The following is a 21,655-nucleotide window of genomic DNA, read 5'->3' on the forward strand; positions in this document are numbered from 1 at the left end:
GCAGGCATTCATGGACTTAATGTTCCCAAACAACGATGGAATTTTGATGGATGACAATGTGCCATGACAGAACATTCTGTACAATTTAAGCGAATGATCTGGCCACCCAGATCGCCCGACATGAATACCATCGAATATTTATGGTACACAATCGAGAGTTCAGTTCATGTACAGAATCCTGCACCGGCAGCAATTTCACAACTGTGGACGGCTATAGAGGCAGCATGGCTCAATATTTCTGCAGAGTACTTCGAACGACTTTTGAGTCCATGCTACATCGAGCTGCTATACTACGCCGGGTAAAAGGAGGTCCGACATTGTATTCTGAGATATCCCATGACTTCTGTCCCCTCAGTTTATAAAAACGGACCTATGTGTGTACATGTTCCAGCAAAATTTTGGAAAGTCAGGGGCATTGTCAATCAAACATTACAGACACTTTGATTACTACATGAAAAAAATCCGTGCTTATAAAACAACTTATGGAACCATTTACAAACGCAAGGTGGGGTTGTTTAGATGGTAATAGGTAAAAAAAAATCGCTGACCAGCCAAGAAAGCTGTAAAACTCTCGCCTCGTTCTCAGTCCCGAAAAAATTGAGTTACAGTTAATTGGAATGTTATAAACAGATCTTTGTAGAAACGGAAAGTTATAATTTGCACATCATTCTTAAATTTTTACAACTTACGAAAATCATAGTTCAATTTTACCGTATAAGGAGATTTAGTTCTTCTTCCTGTCTAATAGTTAATTGGCACAAATACGCAATCGCAAGGACAGGAAGATTAGGATTTAATGACCAATGGACAACGAGGGTTTTAGAGGAGTATAAGCTCGGTTTGAGGAAGAAGTCGTCAGTGCTCTTGCAGAGGAACCATCCCACCATTCAGTTAAAGCAGTTTAGGAAATCATGAACAACCTAAGTCTAGATCACCAGGAATAAATTTGGAACTATTTCCTATCGAATATTGCTCCATCTCCTTCGTTGGGACACAAACGTCCAACATTATTTTCAAATAATGTTAGATATATCTTTCCAGAGCCAAAGCACAGCGCTTACCACGCGTGGGAAATAAGCTGATAATGAGATAGTATTTATAAAAATTGACAAAGGCGAGCGTTTCACGGGGTATGGTGGCAGAGTCAAATGGTTCATATGACTCCTAAGCACAATGGGACTTAACATCTGAGGTCATCAGTCCCCTAGACTTAGACCTACTTAAACCTAACCAACCTAAGGACGTCACACACATCCATGCCCGAGGCAGGATTCGAACCTGCGACCGTAGCAGCCGCGTGGTTCCGAACTGAAGCGCCTAGAACCGCTCGGACTCAGCGGCCGGTGCGGCAGCGTCAGGCTGTACGCATTTCGCCCCAGGAGTGTCTGTTGTGCTGTTTTCGTTAGTGTCGTCATGTCATCAAAATAAAAATAGAAAAGATAAATGTAAAACTTTTGCTGGGATAGTTTAGATGCAGCAGCACAAAAGCGATCAGTAATTTAGAGGCAGGCAGTTTAGCCTTCTTTTTCCATGCTGTGAGTCTTTTGGTACTTTGTGTGTGTGTGTGTGTGTGTGTGTGTGTGTGTGTGTGTGTGTGTGTGTGTGTTTGTTTGTTTACTTCTGTACTTCAAATTCTTGCCTCTCAGACTATCCTGTTTGGCATCTCTTCGGCCATTCAGCTGTTTGTTTGCCTCCTATCTGTCTGATTATTTTTGTTTAGCACAGTGATTCTTCCGTTCTTTGTTCCTAATTTATTTGTAACAGCAGTGAATCGCTGTGAAGGAGCCTGCCTTGCTAACGTGGTTAGTCATAAATTATGTTTACCACACTATTTTTTGAATCGAGATAACTACAGCCTGATATCGTGAATTTTTTATTTTGTTCTGAAAGTTTATTTTAACTTTACAGAACAGATCTTATTTTCATTTGTAGTCTCCTTTTTTAAGCACTGAAATAATAGAATACTTGTGAATCATCACAAAACGCATATGACTTTCAACTTTATCAGCTGCACACGGACAAAACCTATAAAATCGGTTGCGATTAAATCGGGTTGCAAATATATACGAGTATATCGTTATAGCACGAAAGCGTTTTAAATAATAGGGATGAAAAGGACACGGGGTTGGTGGGGTTACTATTTGAGCTGGGAACATGGGGTAAAAAGCTTTTGGGTTAGTCCGGACCAGCGGCCATTTTTATAGACATTGGAACTTTTGTCTTACTGTAGCTATGGTGCAATATATTAAACAAGGTTTCACGGACGAACTGAAGCTCGCACCCAGGCAAATTGTGTGAATCGATAATTCTTTTTGCAAAAGATTTTGATTGAGGTGAAATTAATGCTCAGCTAATGGCACTATTTGTATGTGCTACGTTCGGATTTTACGTGCTAAAACAGTCACCCTTAAACAACTCCGGACAAGAGCGAGACTGATGACTCAAATTTGGTCCACCGGTGTATTGGATCTTGGTCCAAGATAAGTTTTAAAAGTTAGAAAGAAAAGGTTTTTCTGGGTGGTTCTTGAACCGGGCCACTTTTATACTTCAAACTTATACATATCGGTTCAAACTTTGCATTAATGGATGAAGTCAAAACGAAATTTGTTTTGTCCGGTAACCTTTACCCGTTGTCGAGATATGATGGTTTAAAGCCGAGCAGAACATAGCACGAAAAATTCATTCTTATGTGAATAGAACATGCGGAAAAGGTTTAAAGTGCATCAAATAAATAAAAAATTAATTCATACGATAAAATTGAAAACTCGCTTTCAAAAATCTAACTTCATTCGAATATTATATTAAAAATGCTTTTTTGTGTTTTTACGCTTGCCACTTCTTTCAGACTTTCGCGAATCGGTTCAAATTTTGTTACAGTGCAGACAAATACATGTAATTATTGGTCATCCTATTGTATTCTGAAAGCTTTATTTGTTGCCACGATATAGCCGTGTAAAGTTGCACATACAGACCACGTTTAATAAGCTTTACGCGAACGGCACGTGCTCAGACGGTTTAAAGTGATACAGATTATAACAAAAAATATCTTATGGTTATTATAAGAAGCATTTGCATAAATCTTTCATCGTTCGTGATTTACGTGGGAAAACTCACGCGTAACTCACGGCAACTGGGCGGCGACAGGGAGGCCGCGCGCCCGCCCCTTAAAGTAATCACGCCGAACCCATCCCTAAAAACGCCGACCCTGCCTCGATGCCAAGCAAAGCCACAATTAATCGAAGAAGGAAACAGCACCTTAACTATTGATGTTAGCAGTAAACACTTAAAATTCGAAAGTGGAAATTCTCACACAGTCGCTACGAAAATTCAAAATCGTTTTCCTCCGAAATCATTGGGACAAAACATCTAACAAGCACGTTGCATATTAATATAAGTATTAGGTTGGTGCATATGTTTCTAGCGTTTTTGTTTTGCATGTTGGTATTGCGGCTCCTATTGGTTTATTTATCGATTTTAATTTTTTATTTGTAGTTCACAATTGCTATTTGAGGTTACATATTGTCATTTCGTCGTTTGGAGATGGTGAGCGCTCCTGTGGACGCTAAAAAAAGGAGTGACAACTGGATAAATCGGAACGTTTCCGACGTATTCATCTGTTTGAGTTCAATAGAGGGGTGTCAGCAGTGGAGGAAGCCAGAAACTTATGCGCTGTGATTGGATAATGCCACTGGATAAAGCACAGCAAGACAATGGTTTTCTCGTTTTAAAGAGGTTCGCGACGTTAGTGATTCTCCACGTTCAGGAATACCTTCGGGGTTTGATGAAGTTCGCTTAAACGCATTAATTCACAATAATATGTGTCATCGTACTCGAGAACTGCAAATGTGATAGACTTCGATCTTTCCACCATCGTGCGACTTTTACCTACAAAGGTTCAAAAATCAGGTGTATGGTTACCGCATTCTTTAAGCCAAAACCAAAAAAATCAGCGGGTATCCACATGAGCATCTTTGGTTGCTCGTCATCAACTGGTTCGTGACCAACACCGACAATTCCTATCCTGTATCGCTGCTGGTGATGACAAAGGGTGCCTTTATGCTAACATAAGGAAAAGAAAGGAGTGATTCAGCCCAAACAAAGGAACGATTCCCCGTACAAAGACCTGCGCGCATCCACAAAAGATAATGTTACGCATCTGGTGCGACAGCGACAGTGTGGTGTACAACGAACTGCTTCCCCGAGGTGTGACGTTTTATTATCAACAACTGAGACGTTTTGCAGATGCAATCCAAGAGCAACGATCTGGAAGACTGCGTGAAGTGATACTACCCCACCATAACCCAGCCCGCATTCTGCTAGACTGACAAAAACCCTATACGGGAAATCGGTTTTGAAGTCATTCCAAACGCACCTTATTCACCTTAATTTGCGTCCTCTGATTTTCAAGTTTCCCACTCTATATCGAATAACCTTCAAGGAACTTCCTTTCTGGATCAAAATCTGCTCCGAACATGGCTCGATGAGTTCTTCGCCTCTAAGCCGCTTCATTTCTACAGTCACGGAATAGAAAAGTTAACCCAGCGGTGGCAGACTGTTGTAAATCGTGAAAGATAAAATATTATTGGTGACTAACGTCTTTATTAAGTGTACGGAAAAACTCTATGAACTTGTGCAGCAACCCAGTAGTAGACGCAGCTCATTAATGTGATGGTTGTCAGTGGAAGAAGGCCGTCCAGCTGGTGACTCAGTGGTGTCATGGTGCCAAGATCACTGCATGCAGACTTCAGTTCAGGCACAGGCTCACAGCTGTTGGCAGTAAAATATGTCAAACATGGCGACTGCTTCATCTTGTTGTGCAAGTGGTCGTCTTGTAGTTATCGAATGATGTTGACTGCCTCACCGGGCATAATGCGCACACATGGACATTATTGAGCACTGCCTGAGAACGAGAGTTTGATTTGCATGGCATATATGTGAGCCGACTGGCTAGTGTTTCTCCTATGGCAGCACTTCACCCCGGAACCAGTAGCAGGCTGGAGTGGCTAGGCGTCGCCATTGGTTGATGATGACTTCATGTGACCATGTTTTCCAGTGTAGCCAGCTCCTTCAGAAGCCCTGTTGGAGCTGTGAGATGTCGCAAATTCGGCTTGCAGAGGTACTGACTGGCGCCTTCTGCATCATTAGAGTACTGAATGTGTGTTCTTGCGTACTGAATACGCGGTGTTGCTCCATAGCACTTGGTCATTAGGCAGATGGGCGTTCCCTCCCTCTGACGTCGCTCAGCTGATCGATGCAGGAATAGGTCATCACCCACAGCGAAGCTGTGGTGCAACATCAACTACGTTCCCTAAGTGTCTGAAACACGACACTTACAGGGTGTATTAGTGTCAGGGGCACTCCAATGAAAATGAAGGACACGGAAAAAAGTAAGAAATCGCCGTAACTGTTAATCCATTTATCCCACTCTGAGATAAGACAGTCAAGGCCTCTGGAACCACAATTTTACTCTGACGTGCACCTCTTCGTCTAAAGCAAATCGAGAGCTATGAATATTTTTCTTCAGGGTTCAAAAAATATGGGAATCGCATGGGTAGATATCAAGATTGTATGGAGGATCTGAAATGCTTCCCAGCGAAATATCTGTAGTGTACTCGAAACAACCTGCCAACAAAATCCCCGCCAACATGTTTCCTAGACTGCTGCGAGTACGCTGCAGAAGCTTCGCAGGGAAGCCCCCTTACACATCCTCCATACAGTCCCGATCTATCCCCATGCAATTTCCATATTTTCGGTGCAATCATGGCTCAGTAGGTAACCGCAAATATTTTTCCATGAAGACAATTGTCTAAAAATTTGAAGGCAGTGGATAGAGACATGATGAGAATTTCAAGGACAGAGAAAGGGTCAGGGAAAAAACTTTGTGGAACTATGACTTTAAAGTTGATAAAATGGAGCGGATGGGAATGTATTGGTATTTTTTCCAGTATTCAAAGAGAAAGGAAACCCTGATTCACTGACTGAAGGGTATATGGGAAGATGACATTAGAAAAAAATTACATACATGCTTACTGGCCACCGTAGATGCAACACCAAGAAAGACACGAAGCAGCACAACAAGATTTATTTTGTAGATAACATGTTGACCAAGTATCAAATGATTACGTTTACAGACGTCTGTGACATGTGGTTCCTGCCAGAATCAGTAGCCAGAGTAGCCGCCATTGTTGGAGATCACCGCTGCCACACGTCTCGGCATTGAATCAAAGAGACGTTGGATGTGTTCCTGGGGTACAGCAGCCCAAGCAGCTTCCACACGTTGCCAAAGATCATCTGGTGTGGCAGCTGGGGATGTAATCTGGGTCACTCGTTGAGCAACCATGGACCACATGTTTTCTATCGGCGAAAGATCCGGAGAGCGAGCCGGCCAGGGAAGCAATTCAAACTGGTTTTTGACGAAGAACCTTTGGACAATGCGTGCCACGTGTGGTCGCGCATTATCCTGTTGAAATATGGCTGTGGCCGAGCCCTGAAGGTAAGGAAGGACAACTGGCTCCAGCACCTCGGATATGTAGCGCCGGCTATTTAAAGTACCGGCAATGCGTACTAGAGGCGTGCGATAGTAATATCCAATACCGCCCCATACCATAATACCCGGTGCAAGACCAGTGTGGCGGTGCATAATGCAGCTGTCCAGCATCCTCTCTCCACGGTGTCTCCACACTCGAATCCGACCATCGTGGTGCTGCAGACAGAAGCGTGCCTCGTCAGTAAAGACAACGTCATTCCATTCTGCCGTCCACATCCGTCTGTCATCACACCATTGGCGACGGAGACGTCTGTGGTTCTGCGTCAATGGTAGACGAAGCAATGGACGTCTTGCGGACAGACCACTCTGCTGTAAACGGCGTCGAATGGTACGCGCAGACACTGGATGATGCGTTACAGACGCAACGTGCTGTGCTATGGTTCGGGATGTCACTGAGCGATCCGTCACTGCCAAGCGCACAATTTGCCTATCAGCACGTGCAGTGGTGCACCGAGGTGAATGCGATCGACCACGTCGGTCCGTCGTACCCTCCTGCATCCAACGGTCACATATCCGCATTACAGTTGTTTGGTTTCGTCCAACACGACTAGCGATTTCTCTGTATGATAATCCACAATCTCGGTAAGCCACTATCCTTCCTCTGTCGAACTCGGATACTTGATCAAAAGATGTTCGCTGTTGTCTACGAGGCATAACTGATCGCCTTGTGAAACAACCACAAGGTAAACACACGTGCCGAACGTACACTCGTCGAAATCGCCAAGCCTTAAATGGCGCTATGAGGTGGCGCCACAGGCGCGCGTGATGTGCGTCTGCGCTGAAATTCTAATCAGTTGCATATCTCATCGCTGCAAACCCATGGTGTATATTTCACTTCATTCGGATGCTTCCTTCAGGGTGTTGCATTTACGGTGGCCAGCGGTGTAGTAAATGGTGGAAGAGACTAGAAGAGACGTTAACGCAGCAGCTGATGTCAATTGGCTGATGAAGACGATAGCTTTGGTTTTGGTTTCGTTTTCCTATCCGTGGTAGTGCATTTATCAAGGTGACATTTAATTATCTACGGCCATAATTAACTTTAAGATAGCAGAGTTATGCAGTTTCAGAAACAATTCAGAGATTTTGTTTAAATTATAAGTTACCACTCACAAAATACGGCAGCACTTCCTTTTTATTGTCAGTTGCTGAGATATTCTGAATGACACATTCACTGCACGGTAGACGAGCAGCAGTTTTACTGGGCCGCTGTTATCCCGCTTCTCTCGACTGGGTCCGTACTGCTGTGATCAGGAGCAGGTCAGAATTTCGTCGCTTCGACAGAGAAACCGTCATAAACGAGTGAGAATTGTAATGAACAGAGGTGAAGGTTTATTTGAACTCATTCTCAGTAACAAAGGAAATGAGAGATATACGTTCTCCCCAGTAAACAGAAGGCTTCGTTCGATTCCGCTGTTTGTAACTGTTCGGAAATTGCAGTTCGTATCAACAGCGGAGACGGCTGATTTCATCTTGTTTGTTGTCAATAGCCAACAACGCCGCACGGACAGTGATCAGTGTCCGCTGCCTTTACGTTCTGATTTTGATATTTTACTGCTTTTGTTTGTTGTGTACGATAAAGAGGCGCTTAATTGTGAGCTGCGGGGTAATCACGTAGATGACATAGATTTTTAATGTAATAGTCCTAATATTAAAGAGAACGGGTAATGGCATGTATAGGTGTTACCGAGCCGTTTGTTTAATCTGCCATTGTTACAAAATACGAACTCTAATTATCTAAAGAAAAATGGGACGACTAGCAGAAACCGACTTGGAGAAAATATATTTATATTCCAGAGAAATGTTGCACCACACAAAACAATGCTGACCTTACGGTGAATCTTATAAGATGGATTGAATAAATGCCGATATACATTTATGGCAGTTTTAGATGTAAAAAAATAGCTCATCAATATTTTGACTGGAAAATTATTCGAAATCCAGGGGGTAGCAGCGAAAAGCTACGGAGAGTGAAAGGGCATCTACAACTCGTACAGAAGCCAGACTGCAGTTGTAAGATTCAGAGAACAAGAAAGGGAAGCAATAGTTAACAGGGAGTGAGATAGGTCAAAAGTCTCTCCCTGATTTTATTCAGTGCTTTCACTGAGCAAGCAGCAAAGGAAATAAACTTCACACCCAGAAAAGAAAGTTCAGGGAGAAGAATTAAAAACTTTCAGGTTTCCCGATAACATAGTAATTCTCTCAGAGACGAGAAAAGACTTGGAAGTTCAGTTGAACGGAATGGGTAGTGTCTTGAAAAGAAGTTACAATATGGACAGCGTCAAACGTAAGACAATGATTAGGCAAACAGTCGATTTAATCAGACGACAATGATGAAATTATAGTGAGAAATGACACAATAAAAGTATCAGATCGGTTATTTGAGCAGCAAAATAATTGGCGATGGTGGAAGCAGAGAGGACATAAAATACAGGAAAGATTTTGTGCAAAGAGAAAAGTGTAGGCGTCTAACACAAACTTAGGTGTTAGGACGTCTTCTTGAAACCATTTAGTTGGAGTGCAGCCTTGTAGGGACGTAAAATATGAACCATAAGAAGTAGAGGCAAGAAGATAACAGAAACTTTTGAAATGTGATGTTGCAGAGGGATGCTGACGACTAGATGGGTAAATAAAGGAAGTGAAGAGGTACTGAATCGAACTGAGGAGGAATGGGTTTGAGCCACAGTTTGACTAAAGGATCGGTTGATGGGATCCATCCAGGGACATCAAGTAATCATCAGTTTGATAAGGGAACGAAATGTGGTCGGTGACAATTGCAGAGGGGGACCATGGGTTGACTACGATAAGCAGGCTCAGCTGGATGTAGATATAGCAGTCAGGCGAAAGATGAGAGATTTTCACACGGCAGGCTCACATGGAGACATGCAGCAAAGAAGTCAATTTTCCACCTGAAGACCATCACCTCAACGACTGCTACTACAACGGTATTACATACGGTACGTTGCAGCAGTGAAAGTGAGGATAGCTAACTGGTTGTGAGAGTATCCAATTGGCTTCATAGCTATTCTTGATGGTGTCTCAAAATTGTCATACATGAATACACAACGGCTGCGTCAAGGAATAGCAAAACAGCAGAGAACTGAACATTGGGACTTAATTCTTACACTCCTTAAATATTCGCTAGGGCCCTGACCGCACTACAGGATACTTTAGTTCAGTACCGCATGCACTTAAACATCGGCAGGTACAACTGTGTGTTGACTAGTTCCTCGAATTTGGATCTCCGCCTTTCGTTAATAGAGGTCTATCCATTGCCGTGGAGCCAGGAATAATCCAGTCGTCAAATCTACCGTCGATGGTTTTCCTCTGTTCCAATTCCCGCGTTGGATCCTTTGCAGCATACACTGTCAAATTTACCACTAAAATCAACTGCGCAGGGTGATTTCACTGTGCTTTAAATCGGAGCAAATTACCAAATTTCCGAGCCACTACAGTCAGTGGATGATCGGACCTGCAGGGTCCACTTATGGTGCTGTATGTACAAGAAAACATGAGTTGTAAATGGAATTGTGATGCTATTCAGAATAAAACCAAAGAAAAACACACACGCAAATAGCAATTAACATGTCGTTAACAATGCATCTGTACTTAGCTTAAGTAAGGAAAGACGCAGTACGTCTATAGAAGGGTGAATTACTTGTGAAGTGCACATAAGCAAAAAAAATCAGCATGCACTATATGTGAAAAAAAAAATTTTAAATTCATCTTGATTCATTAATAACTTCTACAGTTTTTTTTATTAAGTATTTCCACCGATGTGGTAAAATACATGGATTATTAATTAACCTCGTCCTATCTACAAATCTGGTAATGAGGTCTGTAAAGTTGTTAACATATTACTAATCTATTTTCATAATCTTAAATATTCTCTCTCCTGTTGTACACGGACATGAAAGACACACGTAGGTATACGACGCCGATTTAAAGCTGATGAACTTATAATTGAGATGATATCATCACTAATAACTTACTAAGCAGTCTTGTTTTCTAGCCAGAAAAATCGCTCTAGCTAAACTGAGTGAAGTTCACCCTGCCTGAAACATTTGTTTTCGTTTCAGGGAAGTGTAAAAACCATGAGATGTGGCCCAACGACACGCTGGTAAAGAAAGATCCATCCATCGATAGGGGTATCCTGAGTAAGTACACACTTTCCGTATACTAAAACAATTAAAATTTCTAGAAATTTAATTCTTTTATTTTAAGAGTTTAATAACTGTTCTCGTACAGCAATAATTTCAGCTTGCAAACAATGATGATAGGGAGCCATCAATTACGATTTTCTATTATCCCTTGTGATGTAAAAACGTATAAAAGAGGAAATGCTTACTGATATGATGTGTTCAATTTGCAGCTCCTCTCAGGGCTACGAATAATTCTTATTGAAAATGACGTTGCCAGGTTTGGTGAACCCTCAGTTGCATCGAGATACTTACAAAGGAATGCAAATACATTTAACGTTTCGTTGTTTATTTCATGATCCCAGGCAGACTTACTTATATGTTGATTTCATCGAAAGCCATATGTGATTCTTCAATGGCGTAACTATGGTGCATTTCCTTAGGTACTAAAGTGCATCACGAGTATCGTTTGATGATTCGCACCTCTCTGTCCGCATAAGTTGGTGTCAACTTATAAAACAGGATAAATGTCCGCTATAAATTTGAACGCATCTTCGGCTGACTGTCTACTAATGAACTCTTACCACAACTTCGCAACAACAGTACTATAGTCATTTTCATAAGTTGACTATCCGATTTCCATCCTCAGAACGCACAGACGCAAGAAATAATGCAACATGTTGTCCATCCAAGTACTGGTGATATACTTTCAGAATTGGAAAACACATGAAAATTGGGCTACGTACAGAGTGCTTGTTTTAATTTGAGACAAGTAAATATCTCGAAAGCGACGCATCGTCCAAAAAAAAAAAAATTATCAAGGTGAAAAGTTAATATTAATAAATGGGACATCTGTCTGTACTACAACTGGCCACCTTCTCACCACCTCTCATCTGCGGCGGGAGTCAACTTTGTATTTTCAAATGAGACCCTCATTTTTACAGCATATTCGGATTCCACCCCAAAAATACGTACGGTTTACTCAAAATCATTGTTTTTCGACAAATATCAAGTTTGCCTGTTTTTGCAATTAAGAACTGACACACTTGATTCTATATTACACTTACGATGTAAATTTAAACCTTTGTGTTCTAACTGTTCATATTATGATCAAAATTTACTTTGGTGTTGCAAATTTTATTGTACAGTACAGTTTGGTTAGCCGTTTCAATGTCTAGTTAGAAACTACATTTACAGGAAGAAAGACGTGGATGTAATACACTCCTGGAAATGGAAAAAAGAACACATTGACACAGGTGTGTCAGACCCACCATACTTGCTCCGGACACTGCGAGAGGGCTGTACAAGCAATGATCACACGCACGGCACAGCGGACACACCAGGAACCGCGGTGTTGGCCGTCGAATGGCGCTAGCTGCGCAGCATTTGTGCACCGCCGCCGTCAGTGTCAGCCAGTTTGCCGTGGCATACGGAGCTCCATCGTAGTCTTTAACACTGGTAGCATGCCGCGACAGCGTGGACGTGAACCGTATGTGCAGTTGACGGACTTTGAGCGAGGGCGTATAGTGGGCATGCGGGAGGCCGGGTAGACGTACCGCCGAATTGCTCAACACGTGGGGCGTGAGGTCTCCACAGTACATCGATGTTGTCGCCAGTGGTCGGCGGAAGGTGCATGTGCCCGTCGACCTGGGACCGGACCGCAGCGACGCACGGATGCACGCCAAGACCGTAGGATCCGACGCAGTGCCGTAGGGGACCGCACCGCCACTTCCCAGCAAATTAGGGACACTGTTGCTCCTGGGGTATCGGCGAGGACCATTCGCAACCGTCTCCATGAAGCTGGGCTACGGTCCCGCACACCGTTAGGCCGTCTTCCGCTCACGCCCCAACATCGTGCAGCCCGCCTCCAGTGGTGTCGCGATAGGCGTGAATGGAGGGACGAATGGAGACGTGTCGTCTTCAGCGATGAGAGTCGCTTCTGCCTTGGTGCCAATGATGGTCGTATGCGTGTTTGGCGCCGTGCAGGTGAGCGCCACAATCAGGACTGCATACGACCGAGGCACACAGGGCCAACACCCGGTATCATGGTGTGGGGAGCGATCTCCTACACTGGCCGTACACCACTGGTGATCGTCGAGGGGACACTGAATAGTGCACGGTACATCCAAACCGTCATCGAACCCATCGTTCTACCATTCCTAGACCGGCAAGGGAACTTGCTGTTCCAACAGGACAATGCACGTCCGCATGTATCCCGTGCCACCCGACGTGCTCTAGAAGGTGTACGTCAACTACCCTGGCCAGCAAGATCTCCGGATCTGTCCCCCATTGAGCATGTTTGGGACTGGATGAAGCGTCGTCTCACGCGGTCTGCACGTCCAGCACGAACGCTGGTCCAACTGAGGCGCCAGGTGGAAATGGCATGGCAAGCCGTTCCACAGGACTACATCCAGCATCTCTACGATCGTCTCCATGGGAGAATAGCAGCCTGCATTGCTGCGAAAGGTGGATATACACTGTACTAGTGCCGACATTGTGCATGCTCTGTTGCCTGTGTCTATGTGCCTGTGGTTCTGTCAGTGTGATCATGTGATGTATCTGATCCCAGGAATGTGTCAATAAAGTTTCCCCTTCCTGGGACAATGAATTCACGGTGTTCTTATTTCAATTTCCAGGAGTGTAGTTTCCTGTTCGCATCAGGATGCTTGATATTGGGTAGTACCATTGCCTCACGATTGGGATGCTTGATTTCTGCGGATCCCCATGCTCTCATCACTAGAGCGCTTGATTTCGGTGAATATCCGTGGCAGATGTGCCTGTCGCTAATATTTCATGGACATTTCACCTGATTACAACGGTTGTGGTTTGTATTCGCCCAGAAGCCACATAGCGGTCAGCACGATAGTTACGGCAGTTGGATGGAAACACACAATTAAATCAATCACAGTGATTACGGGTTCCGTGGGCGCGAACACCAAAATCAAGCATTCCGATGGTTTGGCGATCACCACATTCAACTTTATAGGGAACAAGAAAACTACGTTACTATAAAAGCAACTTATTTGCCAGAAAATTTGGTGTCTAGCCATATTGTTTGTACTGCAAAATCATAATTACAACACTCAAGTAAGTTTCAACATCAATATAACATTTACATCGTAAATGACATTTAGAATCAAATACATCGATCGGTTCTTCATTGCAAAAACAGGCACACTTTATATTTGTCAATTACAGCGCCATTTACCGCGAATGAAAAACAATGGTTTGAGTAAACTGTACGTATTTTTGTATAGAGTACAAATACGCAGTAAAATTGGGGGGGGGGGGGTGTCTCTATTTGAAAATACAAAGTTGAACCCGCCCATGCAGGAGGAATGGTTAGGACGCGGCCAGTTGAAGGAAAAAGGAGGAGATTAGTGTTTTACATCCCGTCGACAACGAGGCCATTACAGAAGGAGCACAAGCGTGAGTTATGGAAGGAAGGAGAATGAAACAGGCTGTGCCCTTTCAAAGGAACCATCCCGGCCTTTACCTTAAGCGATTTAGGGATATCATGTGAAACCTAAATCTGATGGCCAGACGCTGGTTTGAACCGTCGTCCAGTGTGCTAACCACTGCGCTACGTGGGCAGTACCACCGACAGGTATCCCTATTACTAATATCAACCTTGCACCAAGAGCATTTTTTTTTTTTTTGTACGATGCGTCGTTTTAGAGATATTTACTTATCTCAAGTTAAAACAAACACCTGTCCCACCGAACTTAACTGCCTCTTATTTCCCAGTGAAACAAAATGTGAAAAATGCATTTGGCCAGGAACGGACCAATGTCAGCAGTCAAAACGCGTAATGCGGGTTGCCTGCACTGTCCTGAAGCCAGCTGTAGGCAAACCTTGCTTTGCACATTACGGCGGAAACAGTGTCATCCGTAAAAGTCTACGTATTTAAAAATATATGAGATTAAGAAGAGTCAAAAAAGGATCTGCCGTCACCAATTATACCGCTAATTTTCATTTCCGTAGAAAAATATAATGTACGTTTAAAGAAATCTATGTTTGTTTAGATTTATGGATTATACATCCATTCCCATTGTGTGAGCCCTTGACATGGGTGCAATCCTAGCCAATTGTATTTTTCACATTTTGTTTCGTTTCAGAAATATGTGAAATGGCAGAGTTAGGGGGACACACTGTGTACATGCGTAAAACAATTTTCATGTTCATTAAGGAAATATTATATCAGCCTGAACGCTGTTTCTCAAAAGAATTTAAGATTTTCCAAATAACAGCCAAATTCCAGAATATATCATGGGCATTGTTGGTAAATGGGTAGTAGTAGCACATTTTGGAGTAGATGAAGATGTCTTCAGCAGTAATGCAGGAAATTGATTGTTAACGTTTTGAATCCATTAGAGCGCCTAGTGGTCTCGCGAAGGCAATTATGCGCTCTTTGAGTGAACATCTTTTTTCTCTAAGGAAATTTACGACATGCTTCATACGCCGAACTAAATCAAACTATGCTGAGGGCCTTAGATTAGGGAACTAAAAGTATTAGATTAGTTTGCTATTTGGACAGAAAAAACCTGACGACTGCCAAAGAAGAAAGGATGTAAAATGTCGAATGAACTTCACAAGAAAAATGTTTCCGAAAAACAGAATTATTTCCACATATAATTTAGCTTTAAGTGTTGAGAATGTTTCGTGAAGTTACTGGTCTGGAGAGTAGCCTTGCACCACAGCGAGCAGAAGAGGAAGTGTGCTGACTCCCACAGCTCAGCGATTCCGCCGCAAGATGCCAGTTGCTCTACTTGTGACCCACTGAAGCACGTGTTACAACGGCAAAAGCAGCAGATGGACTTACTTTGCGGATAGGATTGAGCTTCTGCTAAATTATATGGAATCCATAGGGTTTTCTTAATCATGTTTGCTGTTCCAAAACTCTGTGTCAGGTCTTTTGTTGCAGATATCTAGTTAACGTCCGCATTTGGCTTATGTATGATGTCAATGAAAATTTACATTTACACTACTGGCCATTAAAATTGCTACACCAAGAAGAAATGCAGATGATAAACGGATATTCATTGGGCAATTATATTATACTAGAACTGACATGTGATTACATTTTCACGCAATTTGGGTGCATAGATCCTGAGTAATCAGTACCCAGAACAACCACCTCTGGCCATAATAACGGCCTTGATCGCTTCAACACGATACCACAGTTCATCAAAAGTAGTGACTAGTGTATTGTGACGAGCCAGTTGCTCGGCCACCATTGACCAGACGTTTTCAGTTTGTGAGAGATCTGGAGAATGTGCTGGCCAGGGCAGCTGTCGAACATTTTCTGTATCCAGAAAGGCCCGTACAGGACCTGCAACATGCGGTCGTGCATTATCCTGCTGAAATGTAGGGTTTCGCAGGGATCGAATTAAGGGTAGAACCACGGGTCGTAACACATCTGAAATGTAACGTCCGCTGTTCAAACTGCCGCCAGTGAGAACAAGACGTGACCGAGACGTGTAACCAATGGCACCCCATACCATCACGCCGGGTGATACGCCAGTATGGCGATGACGAATACACGCTTCCAATGTGCGTTCACCACTATGTCACCAAACACGGATGCGACCATAATGATGCTGTAAACAGAACCTGGATTCATCCGAAAAAATGACGTTTTGCTATTCGTGTACCCAGGTTCGTCGTTGACTACACCGTCGCAGGCGCTCCTGTCTGTGATTCAGAGTCAGGGGTAACCGCAGCCATGGTCTCCGAGCTGATAGTCCATGCTGCTGCAAACGTCGTCGAACTGTTCGTGCAGATGGTTGTTGTCTTGCAAACGTCCCCATCTGTTGACTCAGGGATCGAGACGTGGCTGCACGATCCGTTACAGCCATGCGGATAAGATGCCTATCATCCCGACTGCTAGTGATACGAGGCCGTTGGGATCCAGCACGGCGTTCCGTATTACTCTCCTGAACCCACCCATTCCATATTCTGCTAACAGTCATTGGATCTCGACCATCGCGAGCAACAATGTCGCGACACGATCAACCGCAATCGCGATAGGCTACAATCCGACCTTTATCAAAGCCGGAAACGTGATGGTACGCATTTATCCTCCTTACACGAGGCATCACAACAACGTTTCACCAGGCAACGCCGGTCAACTGCTGTTTGTGTATGAGAAATCGGTTGCAAACTTTCCTCATTTCAGCACGTAGTAGGTGTCGCCACCGGCGCCAACCTTGTGTTCAAAAATGGCTCTGAGCACTATGGGACTCAACATCTTAGGTCATAAGTCCCCTAGAACTTAGAACTACTTAAACCTAACTAACCTAAGGACATCACACACACCCATGCCCGAGACAAGATTCGAACCTGCGACCGTAGCAGTCCCGCGGTTCCGGACTGCAGCGTCAGAACCGCACGGCCATCGCGGCCGGCCAATCTTGTGTGAATGCTCTGAAAAGCTAATCATTTGCATATCACAGCATCTTCTTCCTGTCGGTTAAATTTCGCGTCTGTAGCATGTCATCTTCGTGGTGTAGCAATTTTAATGGCCAGTAGTGAATGTTCATAGTTTCCGCAGAGAGTTAATGACAGTTTTACAAGAATATATACAAACTGTAACTTGTCCAAGTCGAGGAAGTCTATGACTGATGGATGATCATTGCAACTCAGCGACATTCCGATACCGAAACGTCGTCGCTGTCGAGAGAGAACCTCATTTCCATAAGTATTTAGATTTTTTTAAGGTACCGTCAGTGGTTACTCTTTGTGTGTGGAGAGTTCTTTCGCAATCAAAGCTGTTACTTTTATCGGCGAGAGTGCTTCTCCATTTTTTCTCCCTTTCATTAACGTTTTGTGATCCTCTGAGTTTTTGTACAAAGCATCATTACGAAAATAAACATGCGTCCACTAAGTTGTTCATCTATCTAATAATCGAATCATTGATTCGCTGTCTTCTAATCACATTGATTTAAATTCCCTTAAGAATTTAATGCCCTTGGCTGCTGAGTTACTGCAGGGCTAATTTTACGCCGCATTCAAGTGAGTGGAAGTTAACTTGTTCCAAATTCTCAATCCGGCGAATTCTTGGGAAGTATCTTGTCGATAAAAATTTCACTTGATGACGTCATCGTTAAAACAGTACATCAGTTTTATCACTTTAACTATTTATTACGCAATTTGTGACATGAACAGCGTCCGAAAATTCCCATATTCTTCTGGTTTCGTCAAGTGCATTTGATATAGAGCAAGTAACTTCATTTATTGCGCCATTAATTCCCAGAAACTGACACTGCTTCTTATTTGGTTGTATACCATAAGAAGTGAATACAACAAGTCTCGTTCCGGCTTCCTGTAGCTGGATAATTACTTGCATCAATATTTGCCAGACATCATCAGGAGTGGCATTGCGACTCGCAGGCATAGGAATTGGGTGAATACGGTTATGCAGCAGAGCAGCAGAAATCAACACCAGAGCATGATCTGCAAGATTTTTACTACAATCATCTCGATTATATTCCCATAAATTGACGAAACCAACTTTGTGTGAAGCGTTATTGAATTGTAGCTCTTCTTGGGGCTTTACTTCACAAAAAATCAACAAACCTTTGTTTTCATCTTGTTTTTTCCGAAAATAATTCTTAATTGTACTTAAAACTCTACGTTAATTACACATGAGCATTTCAGATAATTTACTAAATTTTGGAGTTGTGTTTCGCAAGGTTGTGGCAACATTTTTATATCCTTTGGGCAACTAATTTTCAGGAGCACACAATCCAGAATAAAGTCGTAGTCATACCACATAATGCATTATCTTGTTTTTAAATTGGCATTTCTTTAACATAGTGGCAAGTACGATTTTCTGTTTTTACTGAGTTTACAATGATCTAGGACAATTGATTGAGCCGTCTTATGGTTTCATTTGAGACTTGCTTTTGCAGGAGATTGTTCGCTGTTTATTACGTAAACGCATAATTTTCAGTTTCTTGCATTTCAGTATTGTTTTAACGCAATTACTACTCCGTTCGGTAGCGATCCATTCCCTACATTTTCCTCAACAGAACAAATCGCAAAAACGTCTTGTTTACCATCTTCTTTTCGTAGCTTTCCTTCTTCGAGTGGTCTACTGCTCATTTTCTTTGTGCAGTATTTTTCCCGTTGGTAAACAAGGATGTTTTTGTGGTTCCTCACCGAAATGTGAATCCTACACAAAACTACTGTTAGATTTTATTTCCAAGGAATTGCTCTTACCCATTTTGAAATTCTACTTTGGCTTTTGGAGACCTACAAAATATTTACGTTTAGTTTCTCTGCAGCGAAATCACTACGCTGGAAAGAAAACCGTGGACTTTTTTGTTCTTTTTCTTCTATAAAAACCAGTAACTATAACTCTCAACATCTCTCTAAGATCTCAGACTTCAACCCTTCAACTTTCGCTCAGAACACCTTAAACAAACTCACAAAGTAAATGGAGACAAAAGCAATAAACGTCGTCCGATTACACATCAACTTGAGTCTCAAGCGACAGTGCTGCTCGTAGCTTGTGTGCACGCCGCCTTTCCTGTGCTACCCATATTAACGCGCGAGGATTCAGCACAGTTTCTCTTCTACTCGCTATGCTTGTACAGAAGTGAAATGTGGACGATAATCAGTTCATACAAGAAGAGACTAGAGCATTTTGAAATGCGCTACAGAAGAATGCTGAAGACTAACTAATGATTAGTTCCTGAATTGTGTATCTGTGGAAAAAAGAAATTTATGGGCAACTAGACTAAAAGAAGGGATCGATTGATACGATACATCCTGAGGCATCAAGAAATAGTGGATTTCGCACAGGGAAGTGTGAGTAGAGATGAAGAGGCTTGCACAGGATAGACTAAAGATGGAAGCGGTATCAAATCAGTCTTCGCACTGAATACCTTAACTTTAATTGCGAACATTTCTGGTTCGGTTTTACCGTCACTTTTACTGATGAACAATAATTTTATTGTTACCAGTAACAAATAAATAAATAAATAAATAATTTCTTTCGTAGAAAACAACAAAAATGTTAAATAGTCAAATTTGGCACATATAACGATAGTCACTTCTTCAGTGCATACGCATCTCGGGTGGTTAACATAATGTTTAGGACAGCACGAGACGGTTCATATCCCTGGGCACCTTTAATAATAAGATGTTCAAGTTTGGCGATACGCAAGAAAGCAGAAACGTAGTTTCGCGAAGTTACTGCAGAGGTCCGATAGAATATACAGCAAATAAATCAATTCCGCTTCGGATACGAAATATGCCCAGATTAATATATTACAATTTCTTTAATGAAATCGTACGTTACACGGGTAACACTAACAAAGGTTATGTAGCTTCCAAAGAAACTTATATGAACCAAAAGTCAGATGTAACCGTATAGACAAGGTGAGTGAAAACAATAGCGTTCTTGAAATTATGGAACAAAGGACAGAGAGGCCAAAAAGTAAAATGGTTTCCGTATCAGCAACAGTATTTGCTACTAGGATTTTTCAAACTTTAGATTAGTTTGACGTGAATACTCTGCTGAATTTCCGAAAATCTGGGAAACCAAACGAAAATGTTCCTACGCACATAGAGAGAGCGTCACTGGTCAGATATTGAATACTTCCTTGTAAAATTCAAGAAAGTGATTAAAAAATACGCGGCATTCAGATGTTGCTACATTTGCAAACGGCAAGAACACTTACAAATTTTCTGGAAGTTATCTTAATGGCAAATAAGCACTTCCTCGTCGTCAAGGTGTTTAGAGTCAGGGCAGTAGCTTTGATTTGGTGATTACGAAGAAGGAAGTCGATGTAGTCTCGTTGAACGGACAACGCATAGTTCAGATTCAAAGAACCTACCAAAAACCTAAGTTGAAGCGGCTAAGAGGAAACTTATCCTCAAACTGCCGAAAGCGAAACTAGATTCTTGCTACACCGTAATTTCGTATTAGAGTCTCCAGATACAAGCACTTCCTAACGGCGATAAGAGAGCGACTCAAAATATTAGCAACAAGATCAATGACTGCATTAGTCTCGATGAAAAGTTGAAAATTAATACAGAAATAGGTTTGCAGAAGTAGGCAATTTTTGGGCAAGATAAAAATCATTGCTAAAAAATTGGTCTGAGTTGTAAGTAAGGTGGCTTTGGGCACCGAGCCGTTATTTGCGGTTAGTGTGTGTTAAACTGCGTACGGAGGGAGGCTAAAGCTAAAGTGCGCGAATACTTGTGCAACAACAAATGGCCATTGTCTCGCAGGAATGATCATTGCTATATCTTCACTAGAATTATCTACCGGAACAAAATTTTTATGTTGCTCTTAGCACCATAACGAAACACATTTTGTGGCGGTTACCAGTATTGTAAAACTTAATTTCCATGGTACAATCACGAGCCCTCTATCGATGGACATGGCAACATATATTCAAAACATTTTTCTCGTGTTTTCATGTGTCATCTTTGCGCAAAGAATTATGCCTGTGTTAGATTTTAATGTGGGCACCAAAGACTTTGAAGTCGTGCGCCAAAGAATCCTATGACCATAGTTTTTTTGTTTAGAAGTGAAGGGTGCTATCAATGGTATTCATCTGAAAAATGTGACCCACTTTAGTCCACACACGTCTGCATCAGTTACTTCCACTACTAAAAACATTTCCGCATGTGGTTTACAGTCAGGCTACGCTGGAATTCGGTTGGTTTTGACTTCCAGTGGAGCGAAAGTACATGTCTCAAATGCGATATCACATATCGATACCACTCCGTGGACGTCTCAACGTTGGTAGCGGAACTGCAAGTTTCTGTGAGACGCCGACAGCGGTCGTACGGTATCTGATGGACCCAATGGACCACGCCCACTGCGCCACGCCTCCATGAAGTCTGGACCACGAGCGCCATCTGCAATACAGGACGGCCGGCAGCAGCCACTCAGACCCACTCGCGCTTGGAGCCACTTTGCTACATGAAGCTCCCACTCCGTCGTTTGTGCCTT

The 21,655-nt window shown here is 42.6% G+C and overlaps 1 protein-coding gene across 1 annotated transcript in view; it reads left to right on the forward strand.

The window, feature by feature from the left end:
* Nucleotides 1-21,655, forward strand: part of LOC126235246 (uncharacterized) — a 295,068-nt gene that overhangs the window by 198,842 nt on the left and 74,571 nt on the right. Inside the window, exon 2 of the mRNA XM_049943977.1 lies at nucleotides 10,624-10,701. Within this exon, the coding sequence (XP_049799934.1) occupies nucleotides 10,624-10,701 (78 nt within the window). The remainder of the gene's footprint in view (nucleotides 1-10,623; nucleotides 10,702-21,655) is intronic.

This window comes from Schistocerca nitens, chromosome 2 (assembly GCF_023898315.1).
Source record: "Schistocerca nitens isolate TAMUIC-IGC-003100 chromosome 2, iqSchNite1.1, whole genome shotgun sequence".
In the NCBI taxonomy this organism is placed as follows: Eukaryota; Metazoa; Arthropoda; class Insecta; order Orthoptera; family Acrididae; genus Schistocerca; species Schistocerca nitens.